Source organism: Hermetia illucens, chromosome 4 (assembly GCF_905115235.1).
Source record: "Hermetia illucens chromosome 4, iHerIll2.2.curated.20191125, whole genome shotgun sequence".
NCBI classification, from domain to species: Eukaryota; Metazoa; Arthropoda; class Insecta; order Diptera; family Stratiomyidae; genus Hermetia; species Hermetia illucens.
Window position 1 is genome coordinate 91,650,203 of NC_051852.1, and position 24,885 is coordinate 91,675,087.

Sequence of the window (24,885 nt, forward strand, 5' to 3'; positions counted from 1 at the left end):
TGTGGATATATGTTGCTGCCATTAGGCCGATGTTCGCTTATGCATCCGTAGTGTGATGGGTTAAGGTGAAACAAAGAAATTTTCGCTGTAAACTTGGCACACTGCAAAGAACTGTGTGTCAATTTGCAGCCCTTTAATTTATTTATTCAGAGCATTGCATCGAAAGCTATTCATAGACTAGTGCGATTAGATCTATGGGGAAACAATGGACGTGGTGGGCACAAAGTATTGAGAGAGTTATTAGGAGAACTGAATCCAGCTTTCTGATTCTCGCATCTATTTGGTAGAGGGTTTAAGTTATCTTGAAACGAAGAGAAAACTGGGAACAATATACTGACATCTTCTATACTGATGGCTCAAAAACAGAACAGGGTCCTGGAGTCGGCGACTACCTCGCAAGTAAAAATGAGATGTGGGCTTTTTTTGGACAATTTGAAGCGAATATTGCAAACTGAAGTATATGCGATCCTAAGGGTGGCAACCTGGATGGTTGACTAGCGGTTGAAGGGCAGACGCATCATAACCTGCAGCGATAACTAGAACTCTATTTCTAGATTTAAAACGGTGGAACTACACTGGGTACCGGGGCACGTTGGTGTAGAGGGAAAGAAATGAGAGGATTCAGTCGCCTCCATGCTCGGACTGGAACCAGCCATTGGAGTATCAACACCATTGGCTAAGGCTGCCTTCTTAAACTGGGAACAAGCTTTCCATAATGACAGGTGGCAGAGGCCTAACAACCTAACATATAAAGTTTATCCTGTCGAAAAGCAGGAAAACTTGCAAACGTTTTGTGGGCATTCTGACAGCATAATTTACTGGCTGGATATATGTTCAGAATAACGATTGCGGAAGATGATATGTGTCCCTGTAATGAGGAAGTGGAATCCATAAAGCATTTTCTATGTGAATGTCCCGCCTATGTACGGATCAGACATCAAATGTTTGGGGCTGATGGCCTCTAGTTCCACCGGGTAACATCACATCCACTAACGGATATCCTGCAATACATAAACGAATATCCGGAATATTCCGTTAGACGAGGAAGTCGAGTACAATGAACCAACAAGGTCTCAATGTAGATGTCAAGTTACATAACACCCAAAGCCGTGCCAAAAAAGAAAAACTACCTTAGTTTTTCGGAAACCAAAACAAATTATGAAATAATTTCGTTACAGAAAGTTCCTTAGTAAATTTTTTTCTGTTATTAAAATATCACTCCGTTGAAATAATTGGACATGTTTTTTTCTTTTCGGGTAGTGATATATCTTAATACGAATATACCGATATTTCGGGAACCACTGACGAGGCAGACCCTGCCTAAGATGGAGCGATGGCTTGGCTAGGACGCCAGGGATATCGAATTGGTGGACCTCAGCACAAAACCGGGATATCTGGAGTTCCTTATTAAGGCAGGCCTAAACAGGATACCGGTTGTTGCGCCGTTGATGATGATGACTTGTTCCCATCTTCAGCGTGAAAGGAAAAAAAATCCAATAATTTTAGCTAATTTAATTGTTAGAAACTACGCATGAACACAGTCAAATATCACTCTGGTTATAACCTGATGATGAAGTGATGACAAGATATATTTGATGGAGTTGCCACTGCATTCAGCAGTGGTTCTTTATTCGTCCTACTGCTACCTAAACATCAGCTTAACAAAACTCTTCTTTTGCATTCCACTCACCACGCGAAACCCTCCTCGAAAAGCTCATCAAGAGGTGACTTATCTCCAAAACAGTTCAGTTTTAGAGTAGAAAGATCCACGGAGGAGGGTGTCATGCAGCTCATGGATGCAGTTCATCAAGCTGAGGCACACAACCGCCGATCTCGACTCGTATTGAGCGATTATATGAGAAACCGCGCACTGCTCGAAAAGACGCTAGAGGCCTAGAGGAGGATGGAGATCACGTCGAGGATAGCGCAGGAATTCATCCTAGTGTCGGAATCTTGGAACCCTTCTTACAATAATCTACTAAGACTCGACATGCCAGAAGAGTCGCGCCTGTTTGATTATGCAGCACTTGTTGAACAGGCACAAAGCAACCGTGACATATTGATGTGACGGATAAGCAAATTGATAACTACTCATGGTTTTAGCCTTGCGATGGAGAAAACCGAAGTAATCATCCTGACAAAAAAGAGAATCCGCACCCTGCGTCCATATCGTTCGGCGAATTGATAACGGTTAAGTACCTTGCATTGACACTCGACACAAAGATGAGTTTATCCGAGCAACTGAGAACAACAGCCGACAAGGCTGCAGCTGGAGTTTAGGCCCTAAGTTGGTTAATGGCAAACTTTGGTGATCCCCTACCTAGCAGGAGACGTCTTCTAATGAGTGCAACGAAGTCTGCTCTGCTTTACGGCACGGAAGTATAGACTGGTGTATCGCAAGCACAAGTGCAGAGAGCTTTACTGGATGTAACGGTAATCGCGAAAATGATTCCCGTTGCCTTCCTTGTTAAGGAACACAATGCCATGTACAAGGGAGAAGAGTCACTAACTAAGTGCCAACTCGCTTGCCAAAACGAGTCAAGAGGCAGAAAGAACTACATGGCTCATCGGCAACTTAGACCCATGACTGAATCGGAAATATGATGAAATTCACTAATTTACATACCTAGCGACAGAGAAGTTTTCAGTCTTAAATGTACAAGATTGTTTTGAAGAAGATAGAACTCGATCGCTGATGGGTCCGGATGCCAGGGAATTTCCTGATTTGAAAGCTGTTTAGTTGGTAGTCTGCTGATATACTGTCACGAAAGTTCAACACTTTGTGCGTAAACGCATCCGCATATCTCAACAGTTCGACTTCGGCATGACCATCGCCATACTTCCAGTCTTGGACAAGTTTTTTCATTGATATGAATACATATTAAAAATCATTTCTATTTTAGGCACCTTTCATTGGCCAACTAATTTTTTTACAATATAGATGAAACGAATTCGAGTTTACGCTCGCCTCTAACAAACTTATGCAAATATATTCGTTCTATAGGTTTACTTATGTTATTTATATAACATCCTGGTTTCAGTAAGTAAGTAAAGTTAATAAAAAATAAATAAAATGCTGAGATCAAAGATAGAAATAAATATAGTTAGGGTTACTTCACTGTGATAAATTCTACCTCATCTCTCTTGGTGGTAGATTCCACGTCAGGCGATCAACCTACTTAACCAATTTCACGTGAACAAATTAGTTCGCGTCACACAAATCCGTGTTCGTACGTTAAATTTTGGTACCTTCACTGATAAGACACAGAAACTGGCAAAGCTCCTTTGAAACAGGCTTTGATAACCCAAGTAGTCAATATGATATGGGTATTGATATCTCTGAGGTTTTCTATAATGGGATTAAAATCAAGGGATTTAATGGTCGGCTCATGGAACCAACTATTATCTCAACTGATCACGCAACTCACTTCTTAACCGAATATGCACCACAAAAAGGTCAACCTGGCTGGTTGTCGAAAATCCGCATAGATAAGGACGTCCAATTCCTACGTCTTCGAAATCCTAGTATCTCCATAGACGATTCGTTCGTTATCCACGAGGAGGAACCTCAAGTAAACAGCCAAATTTTTCTACCTCGCATAAACAGAGAGTGCTTGGATACACTGGAAAAGGAAGTTGATCAGGGAGATCTTCAACATCTGCTACAGACAGCCATACAAGGATTGCCTGAAGAGATACAAATCCCATCCCATAACCCATGGTAGCGTCATCTTTTCGGCGCTCTGGATGAAACTCTACGGAAACTCAGGAACAGGATGAAGGGGTGATGTATGCCGTTGGTTATATTGGTGTCAGGAGTTATGAGTGAAATCGTGCAGGGCGCGTTGGGAAGGGTTTGCGGACTCGATATGAATTCAACCAAAACAGAGCTGATGCTATTTACGATCAAGGCATCGGATTTCACCTCCTGCAACTAAATGGACAAAGATTGGCACACATTGGTTCAATGTAAAGTATCTCGATGTGATTCTGGATCCCAAGTGATTCAGAGACTAAATAAAGAACTGAGGGCTAAGAAGGCTTCTGTAGCCTTATACTCTGCAAGAGAACCTTTGTAAGGAAATGGGGTCTATGCTAATCGACAGTCACTTAGTGAGGTAGTCCAGTTCGGGTTCCCGGCCATAAGAACTTAGATGGGAATGGATCAAGAGCACTGACCGATAGGATACCGCCAGATTTGGCATACCCTATAATTTGCACTGCCGAAGTTGCGGAGAGGAGGGAGAAACACTCAAGTATTTCCTTTGCGATTGCCCAGCTCTAACTAGAGATCTCTACTTGCACGATGGAGTAGCTGCTACTTTTCATAAACGTCCCTTTGCTCTTCTCCTAGCAATCATGGTTTCAGGAAATGTTTGCCATCAAAACGGCACAAAACAGCGCCGACTGAAAAAAAACAAGTCGGGAAACCGGAAGCTAGACGCTTCAGATATGAAAGGTTTTATGTATTTCTTTTATAAATAGATTTGAATGGGCATTTGCCCCATTAGTATTAGTAGCACATAATATATGCATATATTATGTGAAAATATCCACTTTCAAGTGATATTGAGTCTTGGATTTGCAAAAAAAGCGACAGCTTTGACCTATTATAACTTTGTTAGTAATAATGCGATTTCCACCAAATTTGGTAGGATGCTCTATGATGTAGTCTACATTTCTGCAAAATTTCGTGATTTAGGATGAACTTAAGAGGGGTTTTCCTGCCCTTAAATTCGACGTAAAAGGATGTAACTCACTGTATGCGTGAGCGCTAACAGTTCCCATCTTTCCACCATGGTGTCAATCGCTATAACCGTCTCCGAGAAAACTGCGATAATAAACTGATTTTAATAAGGTTTTGTTTTACACAAAACCTTAAAAACAGGACGTGTTGACAGAGTTCTAGAAAAGGAAGAGCCGGGTCCCGACACTCTGGATCAGTGTGTTGTACAGTCTTATTATTGAGGATGGTAGGACACCATCTGACTGGTAAGAAAGCGTTGCCGTTTCTAATATGGAAAAAGGAAAGCAGTCCATACCATGAAAATTTTTCAATGCCTTTTTGAATATTTATCATTTGTTTAAGTAACCGCGAACAAAGTCGAGTTTGTTAAAAACTGCGAAATTACTGACGCAATACACTATGCGCGGTTACTTATGGAGAAACAACGTTAGAAGAAAAATGCTTTCATCTGCTAGGCTTTCCGGCAACACCTAGCACAAGAGGAACAGGTACATATATTGTTCTACCGCGATCTGAAAATTAAAGTTCGAGTTGTGGCAGCTATATCAAAACCGCTCCGTGTCCCTGCCGGTGTTCATTGAGGAAGCACTTAGACTGACTTGAAAAATCTTCTGTACGCTTTCTTATAATGGAGCCGCTCCCGGACGATGGTCGACCCAAATATGGGAGTTGCCGAAGAAACTACAGAGTAAATCCTACCTGTTAGCAACTTTCCCATATAATTTACCGAACAAGTGGAAGAAGGGAAACCCAGAAATGTGAACGGAACTGGCTTGATGCCAGTTTGGGTGGTCGAATCTACGCAAACCGGACACCACAAACCAGTGAAGTGTTAAGTGGAAAACAGAAGAATGCTCTGCGTGATGAGACGATACCTTTTATGAATGAGGACATGAGCACCGCTGCACCTCCAAATCCGGCAGTTCTGGTCACATGCAGAAGAAGGAAAGTAATTTGTATTTCGAAGGTGTTAGAATTGATCACACACTGACGAGTGGCGACGGTCTCGCTATCGAAAAACCAATACCTAGAATTCAGTCTGAATATTGCAGGCGAACAGCCTGTGGCACCAAGACGGAATCCTAGGAAAACGGACTGGACAAAGTTCAATGAAGTTTTTGACAATAAAGTACAGCTCCCTAGGCGACTAAGTATTCCTTTGCCGCTAGAAAACGAATTGGAAATTTTGAATCGCCCACTTTTAGAGCGCTTTGAAGAGGCTTGTCCTATTTCCCGAGGCAAAAGTGGTAAAAGGGTTCCTTTGTGGAACCGCGAACGACAAAATCTCAGGAAATCAACGAGACGACTTCTCAATCGTGCTTCCAAAGCAACAAGAATGAAGACTAACAAAGTCACAGCGTGAAATAAGAGGCTCGTTAAGTGTTCGAAATGAGACTGCTTTAGAGCATACTGGGAGGAACTAGAAGGCGAAAGAGAGACTTTAAGGCTGTGCGGAATCCTTAAAAGGGATGAGTCAGCCAAGTTCGGTGCTTTCAGGAACTCTAGACTGAAATCAGTACAGAACCTCTTGGAAGTACACATCCGAAAGAACTGGTGAGAGAAGTAGAAGGGGGAGACTTGGCAGTTCCTGCAACATGTATGTATCGCAATGTAAATTGGAATACTGCAAGAGCGGTTGCTACCAATGAAAAAGTGAGATCTACTATACTATCTTTTGAACACTTCAAGGCACCTGGCATGGATGGCATTTATCCAGTAATGTTAAAGGAGCGCATGGAGCACTTAGAGCGACTGCTGAGAAATATTTTTCTAGCATGTTTTGCTCTGGGCTACGTACCTACCTCTTGACAGGGAAAAAAAGCCTGGGAACGATGCCTATCCAAACCCAAAGAACTTCAGACATATCAGCTTGACATAATTCTTTCTGAGAATTTTGAAGAGACTGGTTGAGCGTTACATTTGTGGGAAGGCGCTAAGGTCGCACCCACTAAATGAAAACCGACATGCTTCAAAGGTAGAGGATGCAACTGGGAAAGGTGAGTACGCGATGGGGATGTTCGTGGACATTGAAGGGCCATTTGATTATGTGCCACTCCAAGAAATTTATAATGCCGCCATAGAGCATGGTGTCGATGATATTTTAATTAAGTGGATCTATGCTATGCTAACACAGAGATTGCTGTGCTGAAGTCAGTATTGATCGCTACCTAAAAACAAAAGGCACGAAAGGTTGCCCCAAGGAAGTATGCTATCGCCACTTCTGTGGTGTATGTTGATTGACTCACTACAATGCCAACTGCAAAATTTGCCAATATACGCTCAAGCTTATGCAGATGTGACTGTGCTTGCAGTTGATGGGTATCTTGGAACGGTGTGAAGATAGCCAGTTGCTGCCTCAGGCATGGACTTTCACTAAATCCAAATAAAACCACAATGGTATTATTTACAAAAAGGAGGAAACTGAATGACCCTTACCTTGATGGGGGTACAATCTTTCAACTCTCCGTGTGAAATATCTGGGATTCATTCTAGATAAAAAGCTAGGCTGTGCAGACGGACCTTTGCCTCGACATGGGGACTCAGGCCTCGTGTGGTAATATATGTAGATATGTGTTGCTGTCATTAGGCCGATGCTCGCTTAGGCATCCGTAGTGTGGTGGGTTAAGGTGAAACAAAATAGTTTTCACCGTAAACTGCAAAGAACTGTGAGTCTGGGTATTGCCGGTGCCTACGTCTCGAATAAAGAAAAGAAATGAACTTTCCATTTGGAACAATAAGCAACGAGTTTTCAGGCTGAAGTATAGAAGATCTTAAGGGCCGTAATCTGGGTGATTGACAAACGGTTGAAAGGCAGGTGTCAGCCAGGCTGCCCGAAGTGTTGAGTAGTTCTTTGGTCACCTTGAAACTCGTTCAGGAATGTAGAAACCGTTCAAATTCGATCTCTAGATTTAATATAGTGGAAGTGACAAGGATATAAGTAGATGCATCCAAGATCAATCTTTCGGATGCATCCGTTTTTCGCTGGAATGAGACCCAAGAAAACCGTTTAGGGGACGTATAATGACACACCAATATCACTTAACTACCTCGTCTATACCCAAAAGATGCACAAAGAGATTCTGTGCTACTTTACAGTTGCACCTCCTGTATATAGTTTTGTTGCCACGAAGCATTTTTTATGTGGACGTCGGCCCATGGACGCATCAAACATCAGATCTTTCGTGCTAATATGCTCCAATTGCAACGGGTAGCATCACTTCTACTAACGGAAATCCTGCGATACATAAACGAATTTGCGATATTCCATTAGACGGGGGAGTCAAGTAGAATGGGCCACCACGGTCAGAGTGTGCAGAGACTATGCTTCTCCCCTACCACAAACATCACAACAAATTTACATCTCTGAGTAGCATCCTGCTATGGCTGTGGCCTGATCTTCAATAGAGAAAAGAACTTGCTTACCAACTATATCTTCTTCAGGTAGCAGGATGGTTTAACAAATGGACCAAACCCTCCCTCTTAAAAAATATTGTTAGTATTCCGAAACGTAGTAAATATGCCTATATATTTTTACTTGAGGGGGCATGAGAATTTTAACGAATCTGTTTTTCTGAGGCATCACAATATCCTTTTTATAATTCACCTGTGTTAAGTTATCGCGAAAAAGCTTTACAAACATTCAGAATTGCACACACAAAACGGACGAAATTGCTGCTGATTCCGCCAGTAAACCTGTATGATCAACTGCAACGGTTCCTGATTTTCAAGGAAATTTTTGGAATAATACTCACCATTAGCCAATTCCTCTGATCGCTTTTGCCAAAAGATTTTCCATTCTTTTTGATACAGCGGATGCGTTTCCGGATCACGTTCGAAGCGCTTGTAGTCTGTATCAAGATCACGGACCGCGTGATCAAACATGCGTCTGACGCAAAGGTGAAAATACCCAAATTAGAAATATTTTGAAAAACAGTCAATTTTTTTAATTAAGACTTACTTGTAAGTTGACCACATGTCACCCGAACGTGATCGCCTGCGACCCATTGATCTGGATCTCGATCGTCTTGATCGGCCCAGGTTCATCCGATTATCAAATGAACGGCCCTGAGAACGTCCCCTCGATCGAGATCGTCCTCTTGACCGGGATCTTCGACGACGATCCATGTTGTCAATGCTCGTATTCCGCAGAAATTGATCAACCAATCTTCTATGCTCGTCAACATCAAGATATTGATTACCTTCATTAAATCCATGAGGTGTCGGGTTCATTACATTGCCGGCGTCGAATGACATCGTGTGGTTCGGTTCGGGCTGAGCATTTCCAAAAGTGCTTCCTACAAGTAAAACATTCCACTATTTATTCTTCTATGGAACCATATTATACTTACTGTTCTGGAGCATATCCTGCAATGTCATTTTATCAATAACATGCACCATTGATGGGCCAGAACTCTCAGATGGGTGACGGAATGAAAAAACTTTTGCCATAATTTCGGGGCGATTAAGTCGATATTCCTCTTGTAGGCATTCGTACGGCAAATCGCGACCATGATATCTTTCAACTGCAATTGATACACGACGGACGACTTCAGCTAGAACATTTTTGCAGGTTGGATCGTTGCGGAAACTTTCGAATTCCCGCATACATGTACGAAAATGTCGATCCTGTGAAACAGTTTGGAAGCTTTAGAAACGATCTTATCCTAACACACTACCAGGTGAAGACATACCAAATACTTCAAACGATGTTGCAGACTCTTTAAATGTGCTTGCATCCCGTACCCATCGGATTCCACTTCGCAAAGACAACATTCAAACCTTGGAGAAGGATCTGTAGCATTTTGTAATATTTTTACGACGTACTCTACGCCTATGTAGCCTTCGATATTTTTATCATCGTCTGGTTTGTTGGTGAATGTTTTAGTTGCAAATGATGGTCCTTTCGCTTGTTTAGAAGGTGGTTGTAAGCCGGGGTGAGTTGTGGGTGCCGGTCGTTTACCCAATTGTGATTTTCCTGCCTGACCAGCATCACCTTCGGTTCTCTGACGTGAAATAACCGTGGGGAACTTTTGCCCGGGAGGCAGCTCTGGAACTTGTGGCTTATTCTGATTTGATCCTTTCAATACCGCCATCGGATTCAGCACTAAATTTTCCTTGCCTTTAGGCTTTTCTTTTTTTGGACTCGGCATTTCCGTGTCTTCAGCAAAATTAACTGCGCGATCCGGAGCAATGCAATACACAGGGTGATGTAGTTCTTGTGCCATTCTGGAATTGGTCAAATGTCTTCTTCCATGCACATGTTCCACGATGTTCGTATATTTCATGTACGGAGTCTGACAGAGAGCACACCTGAACAAGGAACTTTGTTCACATATCAAGCTATACCAAATCGGCGAAGTATGTCGATATTCAACCTTCATCATATCCTCCTGATCGAGGAAAACGTGCTTTATTCTGAATTGCTAGAAAACATTGATTATTAGATAGGTGAACCAATAAAAACAGTGCATCTGCCCAAAAAAATAAACAAACTTCAATGAGGTTCTTATGTCTCTCCGAATAGGTATTTCGGCAGTCACTTGCTGCTTTCTTCAGCAGAATGAGCCCCGAAAAGTCTTCAATCTAAATATATACTAACTGAAGAAAGATTTGAAAAAGAAAAATCATACATTGTGGATACAGCCATTAAAAATGGATTTTAGCCAACTCTAATCCACAACTTAATAAGGAAGATGCAGGATACGAAGAAACGGAATCGCTTAATAACATATTCTGGAGGGTAACGGTGCTCAAAGAGATCAAACGCCTGTTGCGTTGGACCCCTAGGAGAGATTCTTCATTGGAAAAGAGCTTCAGGGTCATCATTTCAATACAAATATGGGTAACGCGCACTCATATCTGTATTCACTAATACCATAAAAGGGATATGTAAACTAAAATATATTAAAATTAGGTTAGTATATTTTTAGATTAAGGACATTTCTCTGGGCTTATTCCGCTGAATAAGGAAGCAAGTGACTACCGAAAAACGTATTCGGAGAATTATAAGAACCTCATTGATTTAAAAGGAAATTTGTTTATTTTTTGGGCGTGAATTCAGTCAATGCAACCGAGTCGGGCGCAACAAGCAATATTAAAGTCCATCTGCATACCTCCAAAGACATAGGACCGATAATTAGGGTATCACCTTCCCCTTTCTGACCCTCCAATTCTTTCAGACTTCGTGATTGCACCAATTTTTTTAAAGCATTGGTTTTTTTCACAGCAACTTCCGAAACATTTTGCTTATGTCTTTCTGTACTTATATGTGCCTTCAATGCTTCCTCATTTTTGATGTTATTTTCATCACAAGCATTGCATTTGAACACTCCTGCAAATTCAAGAATTAATTTGGCATAGATACCCCTGTCATCCCGTCGACATTCGAGTTGTTTCAACTCGTCGATGGTCAAATTATTAATGGCGAGAACCTAAAAACCATGATTATGAGATTTGGGAACATAAAAACTGGATCTGCAAGCCTCTTACCTCCATATCGTTATATGTAATAACATCCATCTCCTCATCATCCATTCCACCCATGTCCGCTTGCTTTCCAGGATCGCTCACATTAGCATTTTTGTTTGGAGAATTCGTTTCTGAATCACTTAGCAAATCTACAGTTTCAATCATTGACTGACTGCAGACAACATCTAGGAAAAAGGAATGCCAAATAGCACACAATTAATCAAGTTTTGTAAAATCAGTTAATCAGAACACGAGATGACGAATAGTATATATATATATATGCCCCGAAGACAGTTCGTTTTGAAAACCTCTTTTACCAATTAAAACATTAAAACGAATAATGAAATTTAGTTCGATATGCGCCATTTTAGTCTAAACAATATTACTCGTAGTATTCACACCTCTAGCGACTCTGTCCGCTTAGTTCTAGTGAATTTTTGGGCGACTCGCGTCAAAAGAAATCCTACGCAACGCACTTGAGCAACAACATCGCCCACCTTCAAGGGGGCGGTGACATCAGGAGCGAACTGAAACTAGAAACAGTGGTGGAAAACCTCATCATAGTCGTCTTTGACGCATATGAGGCCAGCTGTCTGGCTAAGACAGTTAAGTCATTAAGGGATGTACCATGGTGGAACAGGAACCTGGCCAGAATGAGAACATAGGCACGAAAACTCTTCAACCGGGCAAAACAAACCGGGGACTGGCAGAGGTACAAAAATGCACTGACTGCGTATAGCAACGCAATCAGGGGATTCTGTGAAGGGATCGAACAGATCACAGAAACAACCAGGCTTTACAAGGCTGTAGCCAAAGACGGGGGAATATCCTCTGTCTGTTTGAAGAAGGAAGATAGGACATTTACTGAGAATGAGGCGGACAGGGTACACCGGCCTTTCAGAACTCATTTCCTGGGGTCCTACCCCACGGTGGCAGGCGACAACATTCTGGCTGGTACCCCAACAACGAATAAAAGGAGAAGAAAGGAGAACTGGAAACTAGCAAAAAAGGTATGCTCAGAAGCTAGGCTAATGTAGGCAGTGGGAACTTTTAAACCACTGAAATCTCCCGGAGTAGATGGCATTTTCCCAGCACTAATCCAGAGAGGCCTAGAAATTATCTTAGAGTCTCTTCTGAGGGTGGTAAGGGGGAGCATAGCACTGGGATACATACCAAGGGCATGGAGACGGGCAAAAGTGGTCTTTATTCCGAAAGCGGGTAAGGATCCTTTTCACCCTAAATCTTTCAGACCAATTTGCCTAACGTCGTTCGTACTCAAAACGGTGGAGAAGGTCATAGACAAATATATTAGAACTAATGTTCTAAAACGTAATCTCCTACATCACTGTCAGCACGCTTACCGGGTAGGACTGTCAACTGAAACTGCTCTGTATCAGCTGACAGAGGTACTACGGGATGCCATAGAAATAAAAGAAATAGCACTGTGTGCGTTTTTTGATATCGAAGGAGCATTCGACAACACATCGCATACAGAGAGACAAGATGCCCTGAGCCGCAAGGGAGTGGGAAACACCCTAGCATTCTGGATGGGCAAAATGCTAGAAAGCAGGCAAATAGAAGTACCGACAGATACAAATTCTACTGTCATGAACACTACTCAAGGCTGTCCACCGGGCGAGGTACTATCGCCGCTGATGTGAAGTATGGTAGTGGACGAACTCTTGGACGTGTTAACAAATACTGGAATACAAGTCCAGGGTTACGCGGACGACATTGTTTTAATCTTTAAGGGCAAATATGAAGATACCCTATGTGATAAAATCCAAACTGAACTAAGGGTTACTAATGTCTGGTGCAGGAAGGTGGAACTGCGAATCAACCCAGCCAAAACCACCATAGTACTATTCACTAGGAGGCGTGAGCTTTATCACCTGAGAGCCATAACATTACATGGTATGGAGGTAAAACGAAAACAGAGGTCAAATATTTGGGAATTACGCTCCATAGCAGGAAAAAAATGGGGTTGCAGCCCAAAGGTACTACTTTGGATATATACTGCAATAGTAAGACCAATGATTAACTATCGATCGGTAATCTGGGCAGAAAGAACCGAACTCAGCACGCAAAATAGGGAATTACATCAGCTCCAAAGACTGGCTTGCGTGGGTATGGGGCAATGAGGACACGCCCAAAGGCATCCCTGGAGGTCTTTCTGGGATTAACCCCTCTCCATCTGCTCATACAGGTGCAGGCAAGAAGGGCAATATTCAGGATGGCCGGGAGTAGCAGTGAGGCGGGGAGCTGCCAAAACCGAAGGAAGATTGATATTCTTTCTAGGCGGTATCCCGAATTACTGATACCAAGGGATAACATGACAACGAGGTTTCACTTCGATAAGTACGTCGGAGTTACAAGGCAAACTGGGAGAGCATGGCTGCGGCATACGGCTTAAACCAGCAACTGGCGGAAATATACGCCATAGACAAATGTGCCTCCTTTAATCTGCAAAGGAACTATAGGGGGCAGAACATAGCTATTCTCCCCGATAGCCAAGCAGCGTTCAAGGCACTGAGGTCTAACCAGGTGAACTCTAAACTGGTATGGAAATGTCATGAGAGACTGAATGCACTTGGCTCGTCCAACAAGGTCTGGATACTTTGGGTTGCAGACCATGCTGGCTTGGAAGGCAACGAGGCGAACTAGTCAAGAAGGAAGCAGGGACGTCTTTACACGGGCCAGAACCCTTCTGTGGAATCGGAGACGATTTAATGGCTATGACTCTAAGAAATGAAGAGGAACGATTGAGGGAACTATACTGGGCGGGCCTACCAGGGATGGAGCAGGCCAGGGTGCTTATTGGGAGATGCGAACACATTCGCACAAAGGATTGCTTAAACCTCACCAAAAAGAACCTCCGGATCATAGTGGGAATTCTCACTGGTCACTGTCGGCGGAACTATCCCCCAGGGGGCTAGGGATTTCTACGGACACTTCAAGGCCCTGATCCAATTGGATTGTTGCTCCAACGATTATTATTCCCATATAGCAACACAGAAAGAACATTTGCACTTGCAACTTGATCTTGGTGTTGAGATAATTGCATTTCCAGATTTTAGACAAAGCAGCGAAAGCGGATCTAGAGCTGTTAATGAGTCGGGTAACGTCCAGCTCGGCGCCACTCTCAGCATGCATGCATGCAAACATGCTTCCTAATTATACAAATTAATCGACGCCTTCGTTGCTCTGCCCATTAATGCAGATAGAGATAGCGTAGTGACCCGTCCGACTGAGAACCTTGTTTTTGTTGTTGTTTATCCTCAATCCAAATCTAGTTGCCTCTTTTTCCAAATCCAGAGCCATTTAGCCCATGTTCATGACCCAGTTGAAGAGCAAACAGATGTCATCAGAATAGTGGAAGTGTTTGAGGCAAAATGTCATCGTCCATTAACCCCGCCACGTTCTTCGGACATTTGCCGCCACCATATGCAGCTCTGATAATAGCTATTATGGCTTTCCTACGTAAGGCACGCCTGATGCACTGCGTGTTCACACTGTCGTAAGCTTTCTCGAAATCGATGACGAGCAGGTGCGAAGGTGCAGCGAAGATCTCAACTCCGCGCACCGTTCCAAAATGATCAATATGGTGTTGATGTGGTTATTGCAGGAGAATCCGGAGCGGAAACCGGCTTGTCCTCTGTCGATGAAGGTTTTGAGATGTTCTTTGATGCGTTTCAGGATTATTTTAGTTATTATCTTTGCACACGCGGGGAGCACGCAAATACCTCTTCAATTGCTACACTCAGACGGGTCCCCTTATTTGCAATCTAAACGATCATCTCTGCCTTCCACTCCACTCTCTTCCACTCGACCGTTTAGTGACCTTCATAGGACCATTGCAAGATTTGTGACCACATGCAAACCCTTTATTGATGCTTGTGAAATCATTGTACTCTGCGGTATCTTCCGGTTCTCTGACCAGCGCGATAGCGAATTCCCTTTTATTGTGACACACGCTACGCTGAACTTCCCGTGATTTCGCTCGATATCTTCCACCTCCACCATACTCAACGATCAATAGATCCTTCAATCCCTTCCGTCCATCGATCCGCTTCCACGGTTCTGCAGTCAGTCAGATCTTACGACACCCTCTCGGGACGTGGCCGACGACCTGCGTAGCACCCGAGAAAAGAACATTTTTGATGGCGGCTTAATACTCATCGATATTCTCAGGCTGATTACTTAGTGTATCTGCCGCCCGATCAGCACGATAACTCAGCCACTGTGGCAAGCGAACGTAAGCGACCATCAGATGGTGATCCCTTTCCAGGCCGATGTCAGCACTTTTCTTGTTAAACACATCCCGGAGACAACTCCTAAATCTACTGCTGACCGCAATGTGGTATATTTAATATTGCTCGTACGATCGATGCAGAATCCAAAAACCTTCCATCATTATCATTACGGTTGTCAAGATTGTGCTTCCCGATCACATGTCTGAACAAGGTGTTGCCAGAGCCCACCTTGGCATTCAGATCACCCACCGCGATAACAATGTCACCTTTAGGAAGCCTCTCCTGAACTGCGTAGCGAAAACAAGGTTCGAATTAAAAGTCCACGAACTCAAAGTGAAAAAATTATTTTGTTTTTGGAAAACGGGAAAAAAAATTATTTACTGTTCAATTTGATCGTATTCTGCTTCGGGAAACGAACTTCTTCATTCGAGTAAAATCTACTCTGTAGCCAGCAAGTTCGGGAATAAAAACTAATCATTGTCATATCTGGAGAGTACGATGGTTGGGAAATATTTTCGTACTTGGGATGGTTCAATCTGCTTTCAGATGTGTGAATTAGTGCATTATCGCGATAATACAACCCCTTTTTTGTTCAGGGGTCATTTTTTATCTCATCATTCAATCCAATAATGTAACGTAATATTGTCCTGCGACTGTAAATCAGTTTTTAGAGATAATATATAAAAGTGACTTGATGGGCATCCCAAAAAATACTGACCAACACTTTTCCGATTGTTTTCCGTCCCTTCGGTCGTTTTGAGTGACTTTTACCTTGTTCTAACCACTGCTCAGATTGTTTACTGCTCGGCAGTTCAACGCTTCCAATCCGCGTATTGTTTTTGTTTGATTGTACAAAAAGCGGCAGCCATCGTGCGCAAAGCCTTTTCATATTTATTTTACCCTTGCATTAACCTATTTTGTACAAGTGTTGGATATTGTTCCACAGTATGTATGAAGACTTCATCACTCTCTCCACATAAACTGCAGTGACCAGTGATTATTCCTACTACGATTCTAAGGCTCTCCTTGGAGAGGTTTGAACAATCTTTTAAGCACTAGGGACTTCCATTCCTGGTAAGTTCACCCAGTATAGTTCCCATAACTGCTCCTCTTTATTCGTTAGTTTCATGACCATGAACTCCTTTTATAAAAGGGTTCTGGTCCAGATAACGGCCTTTCTGTGAGTATCCAGACCTTATTGTGTGAGTCAAGCGTATTCAAATTATTAGGAACTTCATATACCAATTTAAAGTTCATCTGGTTTGACCTAAGCACCTTAATAACTTTCTCCCGAACGCAAAGTAGACTTTCTTTTGATACGCACGTTATACTGCACTTCTCATACTTTCTCGCTCCTCGTGCACAGCCATCGAAAAAGCTCTCAGTCCCTTGCGTCTCAAGAAGTTGAAGTGTGGAGATGCCACACAGTTTAGGGAAGGAAAACTATACAGTGATCGGCATTCCCAAACATATTTTGAAATCCACGAAGAAATGCTGGCCAAGTGCAAAATTTAATTGGATATTTACGTGTAACTGTAATCGATGTTACACAGTATCAGCTAGCATCCAAATGAAATCTTATGAACGTATCAACAAAACGACATATCCTCATCAAATGTTTCAGCTGACGAGTATGCTGTGTAGTAGTTTACTAAACCCATGAATATGGAAACAATGGATTATAACTTTGCAAGTGGTAAGGAGTCATAATCACGACTTCTCCCTCGACTTTGAGAAAGCAGGTCGTGGCCGAGGCACGGATTCTGGAGGTCTGACTAAACTCATATTCCCTCACCGAGAAATGTGTTGAAGAGATGCTCTCCACTTCAGTGGAAAATCTGCACACAGTGTCTATGGCGCAGTCAGTCACAAATGATAGTACAGCAGCTCCGTTGATGGAAGGAACTAGAAACCTGAGACCGGCCGGACTGTCGGTGATACTGTCGCCTAATTCTTACAAAAAATGGGAAAGGAAGGGAAGACTCAGCAGAGGGAAACTTTAGTCGGAAAGGAGAGAGGAAAAGCGGAAAAAAGGGAACCTGGTGATGTGCATGTAACTGATTTAACATCGGTATGTGGAAACAGATCTATGCAGCCCGGACACCGAGAACCTGGCAAGGCTTCCAGCCGACGACAACGAAAGGCACTGCGAACAAAAGCCAAGTGCCTTGGGAATGAGGACATGGACGTGGCTATTCCACCAAGCGGAACTTTCGGCGAAAAGTGAGGACAAGCTGGTAACCCAGATTAGATCCATATTGAACGCAACAGACTTTTCAATTTGCAGCGGTTTTCACATTAGATTACACTTATGTCTACAAACATAAAGGTTAGTCAAATTAACCTGCAGCATGCCAAAGCGTCCTCCTATCTACTGACAGCAAGCCTGCAAAGTTACAGAACTGTCTTCAACTGTTATGACCTACAATCTGCAATTGAAAGGGGTTAAACTGATTAAACAATGACGGGTGCTAGACGGAATCTCACTGTCGGATCCCTGACATCTAGAATTCCGTCTGACTATTGCAAGCGAACAGTCCGTAATGCAGTTCCCTAGGCGACTAAGGACTCCTTTGGCAATAGAAGATGAATTGGAAACAAGAGCGGTAAAACGGTTCCTTGTTGAAACCGCGAACTGCATAAATCAAGGAAATCAACCAGACAACCTGTGAACTGCGCTTGTAGAAGCAATAAGAATGGAGCCTGGTTAAACTTTCGGAACTTACAGTGTGAATGTAAGAAGGTCGTTAACTATTCAAAACGAGACTCCTGTGGAGCGTACTATGAGGAACGGGAATGGGAAAGAAAGACTCCGAGGCTATGCAGAGGGATGAGTCTGCTAAGTTTGACTTTCTTAGAAAACCCAGTGGTACTTGCATGAACTCCTGACTGAAATCAGTACAGATCCCCTTTAAAGTACACCATCTGGGAGAAGTGGAAGGGAGAGAGTTAGCAGCTCCTACAATCCCTTCAACACATAAGCGTTGCAAAGTGAACTGGAACACTTGGAAACCGCTTGTTACCAATGAAAAGGTGACTGCTGTCGTTTGAACATTTCAAAACACCTGGATTGGATGGGATCTCTCCAGCAATGTTAAACAAGTCGGGAAACCGGAAGCTAGACGCTTCAGGTATGAAAGGTTTTGTGTATTTCTTTTATAAGGAGATTTGGGTGCATTTGTCCCATTAGCATGTAGCACGTAAAATATGCATATATAATGTGAAAATAGCCACTTTCAAGTGATATTGACATTCATAGTCTCGAATTTGCAGAGAAGCGACAGCTTTGACCTAGTATTACTTTGTTAGTAATAGTGCGATTTTCACCAAATTTGGCAGGATCATGCCCTATGCTGTAGCCTATACTGTTGTTGTGTGATTCCAGGGTGAACTTAAGGGGGGTTTTCCTGTCAATTACTAAAAAATATAGTAATGTACTATTATTAACTTTATTTGAACAGGTATCAGTATGGAGGGTATTTCGGAGCCTAGGCACTATATAGTGACAGCCCCTTGATTTTTTTCAGATTTTTCGGTTGTGTAGTTTCTGAGAATGGGTTCGTTGAAAAAATGACCACTTTCAACCCCCCGCACCCCCCACCTTTTCAACAAATGTCAAAACTAAGACTGGCTTCGAAAAGTACTAATCGAGACCTTTAATTTGATACCCCACATGACTATATTTGATGAAAAAAAAATTTACACCCTCCCTTTGCATGTATGGGGACCCCCCCCTTAAATTCGCCGTAAAAGGATGTAACTCACTATATGCGTGAGCGTTCACAGTTTCCACCTTCTACCAAATTTGGTGCCAATCACTACAACCGTCTCCGAGAAAAATGCGTGTGACGAACAGACAGACAGACGGACAGACAGACAGACAGTAAACCGATTTTAATAAGGTTTTGTTTTACAAACAAAACCTTAAAAAAGTATAGAGCGACTGCTAAGAAATATTTTTCAAAGGTTGTCTTACTCTGGGCTACGTGCGTACTTCTTTTCAAATCCAAAGAACTTCAGACAAATCAGCTTAACATCATTTTCGCTGAAGTGTCAGGAAAGATTAGTTGCGCGTCAAATTCGTGAGAAGACGCTAAGGTCGCCCTCACGAAATGAAAACCAACATGCTTACCAACGTGGAAAGTTCTGTGAGTCTGCTCTTTATTCTTTAGTTTCAAAAGTTGAGGATGAAACTCTGAAAGGTGAGTACGCGAGGGGAGAGTTCGTGAACATTGAAGGGCTGCTGGATTATGCGCCGCTCCAAAAACTATGTGATGCCGCCATAGTGCATTGTGTCGATGATACTTTAATTAAGTGAATCTGTTATGTTAACGCAGAGATTGCTGTCTGCCGAAGTGTGTGTTGACTGCTAGCAAACAGCAGAAGCAACGAAAGGTTACCCCCAAGGAGGCATGCTATCTCCACTTCTGTTTAGTGTGCTGATCGACTCACTACTATGCGAATTGCAAAATTTGCCAATACACGCTCAAGCTTATGCGGATGACGTGGCTGTGTAGAACTACATAACGCATCGCTGATTCGATTGCCAATTGGTGCCCCCGGAATGGTCTTTGACTAAATCCAAATACAACCTCAATGATATTATGTACAAAAAGGAGGAAACTGAATGGTCTTTGCCTTCCAGAGATGAGGGTTGTACCTTTAACTCTCCGAAGAAGTGAAATATCTGAGAGTTACTCTAGACAAGAAGTTTCTTTGGAACTTACATATAGAGGTAAAGAGGAAACGAGCTCTCACACTTTATGGGCTGTGTAGGCGGCCCTTTGCCTCGACATTGGGGACAGGCCTCAGATAGTAATGTGGATATATATTGGTATCATTAGGCCGGTGTCCGCCTATGCTCCGTAGCGAAACAAAAGAGTTTTAGCTGGAAACTAGCCACACTGCAAAGAACTGTGTATCTAGGTTTTACCGGTGCCATGAGCACGACATCCGGCACAGCTTTAAATGCATTACTCAAATTGCAGCCGTTGGATTTATTTATTCAGAGCATTGCAACGGGAGCAGCCCATCGATTAATTCGATTAGATCTATGGGAGAAGTAGGGAACATAAACCATTGAAACAGTTATTGGGAGAACTGAATTCAGTTTTCGCAATGCATTTTGATTTTCGGATCCCCATACCTGTTTGGTAGAGAATACTTCATTATCTTGGAACGAAGAGAAAGCTGGGAAGAAGAATGTGTATCAGGATGTATAGCCGTTTTCTACACTGATGGTTCAAAAACAAAACAGGATCCTGGAGCAGGAGCCTACCTCCTGAATAATGACAATTGGGTTTTTCCCTTGAGACAATATTCAACGGTCTTTTAGGCTGAAGTGTATGCCATCCTAAGGGCAGCAACTTGGGTGATTGACGAGCGATTGAAGGGCAGGCGCATGGGGATCTGTAGCGAAAGTCAAGAAATCAGGAATGTAGAAATCGTTTGAAGTCGTACTTCTAGATTCAATACGATCGAACTAATCTAAGTACCCAGCCATTGTCGTGTAGAAGGAAATGAAATCTCGGATGCCTTAGCAAAAGAGGGTTCAATTTCTCCCATGCCCAGACCCGAACCAGCCATTGAAGTGTCAGTAACATTGGCTACTGCTGCCATCAAAAACTGGGAACAAGTTTCCTCTAATGGCAGGTGGCAGAGCCGTAATGCTGTTAAACACATAAAACTTTTCCTGTCAGAACCAAACAAGCTTACTGCAGAGTTTATCCTGTCGAAAAGCAGGAAAACTTGCAGGAGTATCGAAGGCATTTTGACTGGGCATAATTTACTAGCTGGGCAGATGTTCAGAATAGGGGTTCTTCAAGATAATACGTGTCCATCCTGTAATGAGGAAGCGGGATTTACGGCACATTTTCTATGTGAGTGCCCCGCCCATGGACAGGCATCAGATTTCTGGTGCAAATGTGCTCCAGCTGCAGCGGGTAACTTCATATCCACTAACGGAAATCCATATATAAACGAATCCGGCATATTCCGTTAGTCAGGGAGTCGAATACAATGAACCCTTAGCATCTGAGTGCCCAAAGGCTTTGCCTCTCGCCCACCTTATACACACATGCTGTGGAAAAAAACTTGTTCGGCTCAATATCTGGATGTTTCTATCCCTTGGAAACAATTCTGTCGCTTTAATCTGCATCTGCCATGCAGCTAGCCGATACTTTCCTGGGGAAGACTGACTACAAAATGTATTATAGTGACCATCCGGTAAACCATGTACTCGGAGTACAGTTAGCCAAGAAAAAAACCGGCTTTTATCGGCGTTAAGCGAACATTTATGCACCCTGCGCTCTAGAAATATAAGCTTCACTAACTTTCACGACCATACAGAGGCTGCAGGGTCGAAGAAAGATACCTTCTACCAATGGCATGGGACTGCGAATTATCCAACTAGCTTTCTCACACAAAATAGTTGTGGGGGCACCAGGTTTATGCGGAACGCTGGTGAAACAAGAACAATAAAGATAGGGAGACCCTTGATAATTTCTTCTATCTGGGGTCGAAAATCACAACCGATAACAGCTACGACGATAAAATCGGCGCACGGTTGTTGACTGCGAGATCCTATTTCAGCTTACAAACTGTTCCGCTCGAAATGTGCCACCAGGGGATCAAAGCTCTTACTGTACAGACAATCTTGCCAGTTCTTATGTATTTTTCGGAGACCTGGGTTCTTAGCAAGAAAAATTGGATAAAATCCAGATCAATAGGTTGCGATGCGCGGATCATTTAGTCCTCATGGGTGAGGATAATTCAGCCCGGGAAGTCTATAAGAAGAACATGTGGCAGACACTGCCTCAGATGGAGAGATGGCGTAGGGCAGCATGCCAGACAGCTTTCAGGGAAATCGAATTGCTGAATCTCAGCGCAAACCCGGAATATCTGGAGTTCCTTAATGATTATAATGAGGATTCACAATCCCCACCGTTAAATTATTATCAAAATAATTTGATGCAGACGAGTTTGTAACTTCCACAGAATGTTAGGGACACCCTGTAATATTATGACCTGAGGATGCTGAGGAATGTTGGGAGCTCCAAATGTCGCACCTCCTGAAAATCCGAACCACGAGGGGCATCGACCGAGAATGTTATCCATCGTGGACTTTCCCTCTCAATCGTAGCACTCGGCGCTTTGTAGCTTGCATTGCTTTCGAGTTGGATGCGATATCAGTAATTTGTGTTGCAGATTTTAATGCTTAATGCTCTACTCAGAGCCTTGAAAAACCAAGTCTTTATCGATAATGTTTGCGTAGAGTTGCTATCGCTCTTCGTAGCTAAGAAACAACTTTTGTTTTCAAGCGAAGAGTTTAAAGAAAGCCAATACCCGCACCAAATCACTAAAAAATGAATTATAGGTTTTTCGAATTTATAGATTCCCACTTACCTGTTTTCACGTCTAATATCTGAGCATTGGTGTCAGACGACGAAGTAGTTGCTTGGGCATTATCTTCAATCTTTTCTGGTAGGGCCTTAGCTCCAACTGAAGCTTTATTTGTAGATGCGACTGGTGAAGGCTTTGCAGGTGCTGCTGTCTTGGCCGCGTTCAGTGAAGCGAGCGTTTGCCTGACTGGTGCCTTGGGTGTTGTTGCTCCAGCGCCCTTTGCTGGGGTCGTTCCTGTTTTGACTGGAATCGGCTTTGCTGGAATCCCCGCTTTGGCAGCTCCAGGCGCTACCTTGGGAGTCGCAGCCCCAGCAGCAGGTTTTGTTGTTAGAGTTCCCGCCGGTTTATTGGCAGCAGTTCCAGCGCCTCCAGTAGCGCTACTCCCTGCAGGTTTTGCAAGCGCTGGAGGCTTAGCGGCAGCTGGTGTGCCTTTTACTTGGCCTGCACCTTGGGTGGGTTTTCCCGCTGGGGTAGCCTCAGCGGGTTTATTTATTGCAGGTTTAGTCGGCGCTGCGGCCGGTGTGGCCTTGTTGGCTGCAGCACCCGGTTTATTGGCTGGAGGTGCCGTAGCTGGTTTTGTAGCCGCCGCGGGTGTCCCCGGAGCTGCTTTAGCATCCGCAGCGGCGGGTTTCTGTCCTGGCGTCGCCGCAGGTTTCTTCGCTGCTTCTTCATCCGCCAAATTTTTGAATGTCTTGTGTCTATATTCAGTGACCACTTCAATTGCACGCTGATGTTTCTTGCCGTTGATGTGAGCATCTATTGATTGTTTGCCAGCCATTGCATTCGTGTTGCATATTTGACAGCAGAGGCCGTTCATCTTTTTGACGAATAACTTGGTGAAGTTCTTCGCGGACTCAGCCAAGTACTCAACCCATTGCAGTTCTTCAATAGTTAATTTTGTCATATCCGTTTCCCAATTTAGGACCTAAACATAAGATGAATTACAAATTGCACAGTGATGTCAATATTTCAGCGCTTACCTTTCCTTTATATCTGAAACGCATTTTCGCAGCCTTCGCGTTTGCCATTTTCCGGGAAAATGTGGAAAACAACTACTCGTGATGTTTACAATTCTTTAGCAGCTTAGAGACACTTTGCACTAATGACTTTAATTAAGTTTGACTTCCTACTAAAGCACAATTATCGAAAAACAGAGAAATGAAACCCTTAATTGTTTCCTCTTTGATAAGAATTGTCAAACGGAGAAAAAGCCGACAATAAGACGGATAACCAAGTGAAGTTGTCAGCATATCACAGCTTCTTCCACTCTAACTTGAGTTGTGCTCTAGTACATATCAAAAGATATATTTGAATGTGGCGCAATTGAGGTGATCTGACTTAATAAATAGCGACTTAGCTGCGGTGAATATGTATGTAAGTATAAAAACCGACAAACAAATACTTCGCTAATTTGCTAAAGTGTGTTTTGTTCCACAAAGCAGATCACAACTTTAAAATTAGTTCACGTTAAATGTTAGCAATTAAAAACTTTGCTGAAAAAATGCTTCGACCTCTTACGAATAAAAGGAATTCTTCAATTCAAATTGGCGCAACTCGTATAACTCGAACAAATCTTGGCTGATTAACTTAAAATATTAACTGTACATTTATGATTGCATTTTGTGTGGAATTACATAGGACTTTTGCGATGTTTTACATAGATTTTTTTAAGGTTTTGTGTAAAATCTATGCGTTAAATATGTTCCATTCTTTTTAAAATTGAAAGACAACCGCTTAAGTTCATCCCAGGAGGTAGTATAAAGGATATTTTCGCAAATAATACTCAATTTCAGAAAATCGGGCCATTAGTATTAAAGTTATAGCAGTACAAACTTATCAATTTCACGTGAATTTACTGCACCCCAAGCCATGGAAATAAAATGATGGCGTCATAATTAACGAGAATAATTGACGTAGGATTGAATTTCTAAAGTTCCATATATGAACAAATTACTTTAGAAACAAAATCTTATTAAAATCAATTCAATGTCTGTTTGTCTGTCAGTCTATCTGTTC

At 42.7% G+C, this 24,885-nt stretch overlaps 1 protein-coding gene across 1 annotated transcript in view; it reads right to left on the reverse strand.

Annotated features, from left to right (window-relative positions):
• Positions 1 to 24,079, reverse strand: part of LOC119653571 — a 53,880-nt gene extending 29,801 nt beyond the window's left edge. Inside the window, exons 1-8 of the mRNA XM_038058299.1 lie at positions 23,850 to 24,079; positions 22,873 to 23,794; positions 11,237 to 11,400; positions 10,861 to 11,178; positions 9,439 to 10,170; positions 9,097 to 9,373; positions 8,706 to 9,042; positions 8,500 to 8,633 (exon numbers count right to left, since the gene is read on the reverse strand). Coding sequence (XP_037914227.1) covers positions 8,500 to 8,633; positions 8,706 to 9,042; positions 9,097 to 9,373; positions 9,439 to 10,170; positions 10,861 to 11,178; positions 11,237 to 11,400; positions 22,873 to 23,794; positions 23,850 to 23,897 — 2,932 coding nt within the window. The 5' untranslated portion in view covers positions 23,898 to 24,079. The remainder of the gene's footprint in view (positions 1 to 8,499; positions 8,634 to 8,705; positions 9,043 to 9,096; positions 9,374 to 9,438; positions 10,171 to 10,860; positions 11,179 to 11,236; positions 11,401 to 22,872; positions 23,795 to 23,849) is intronic.
• Positions 24,080 to 24,885: the final 806 nt, after the last annotated feature.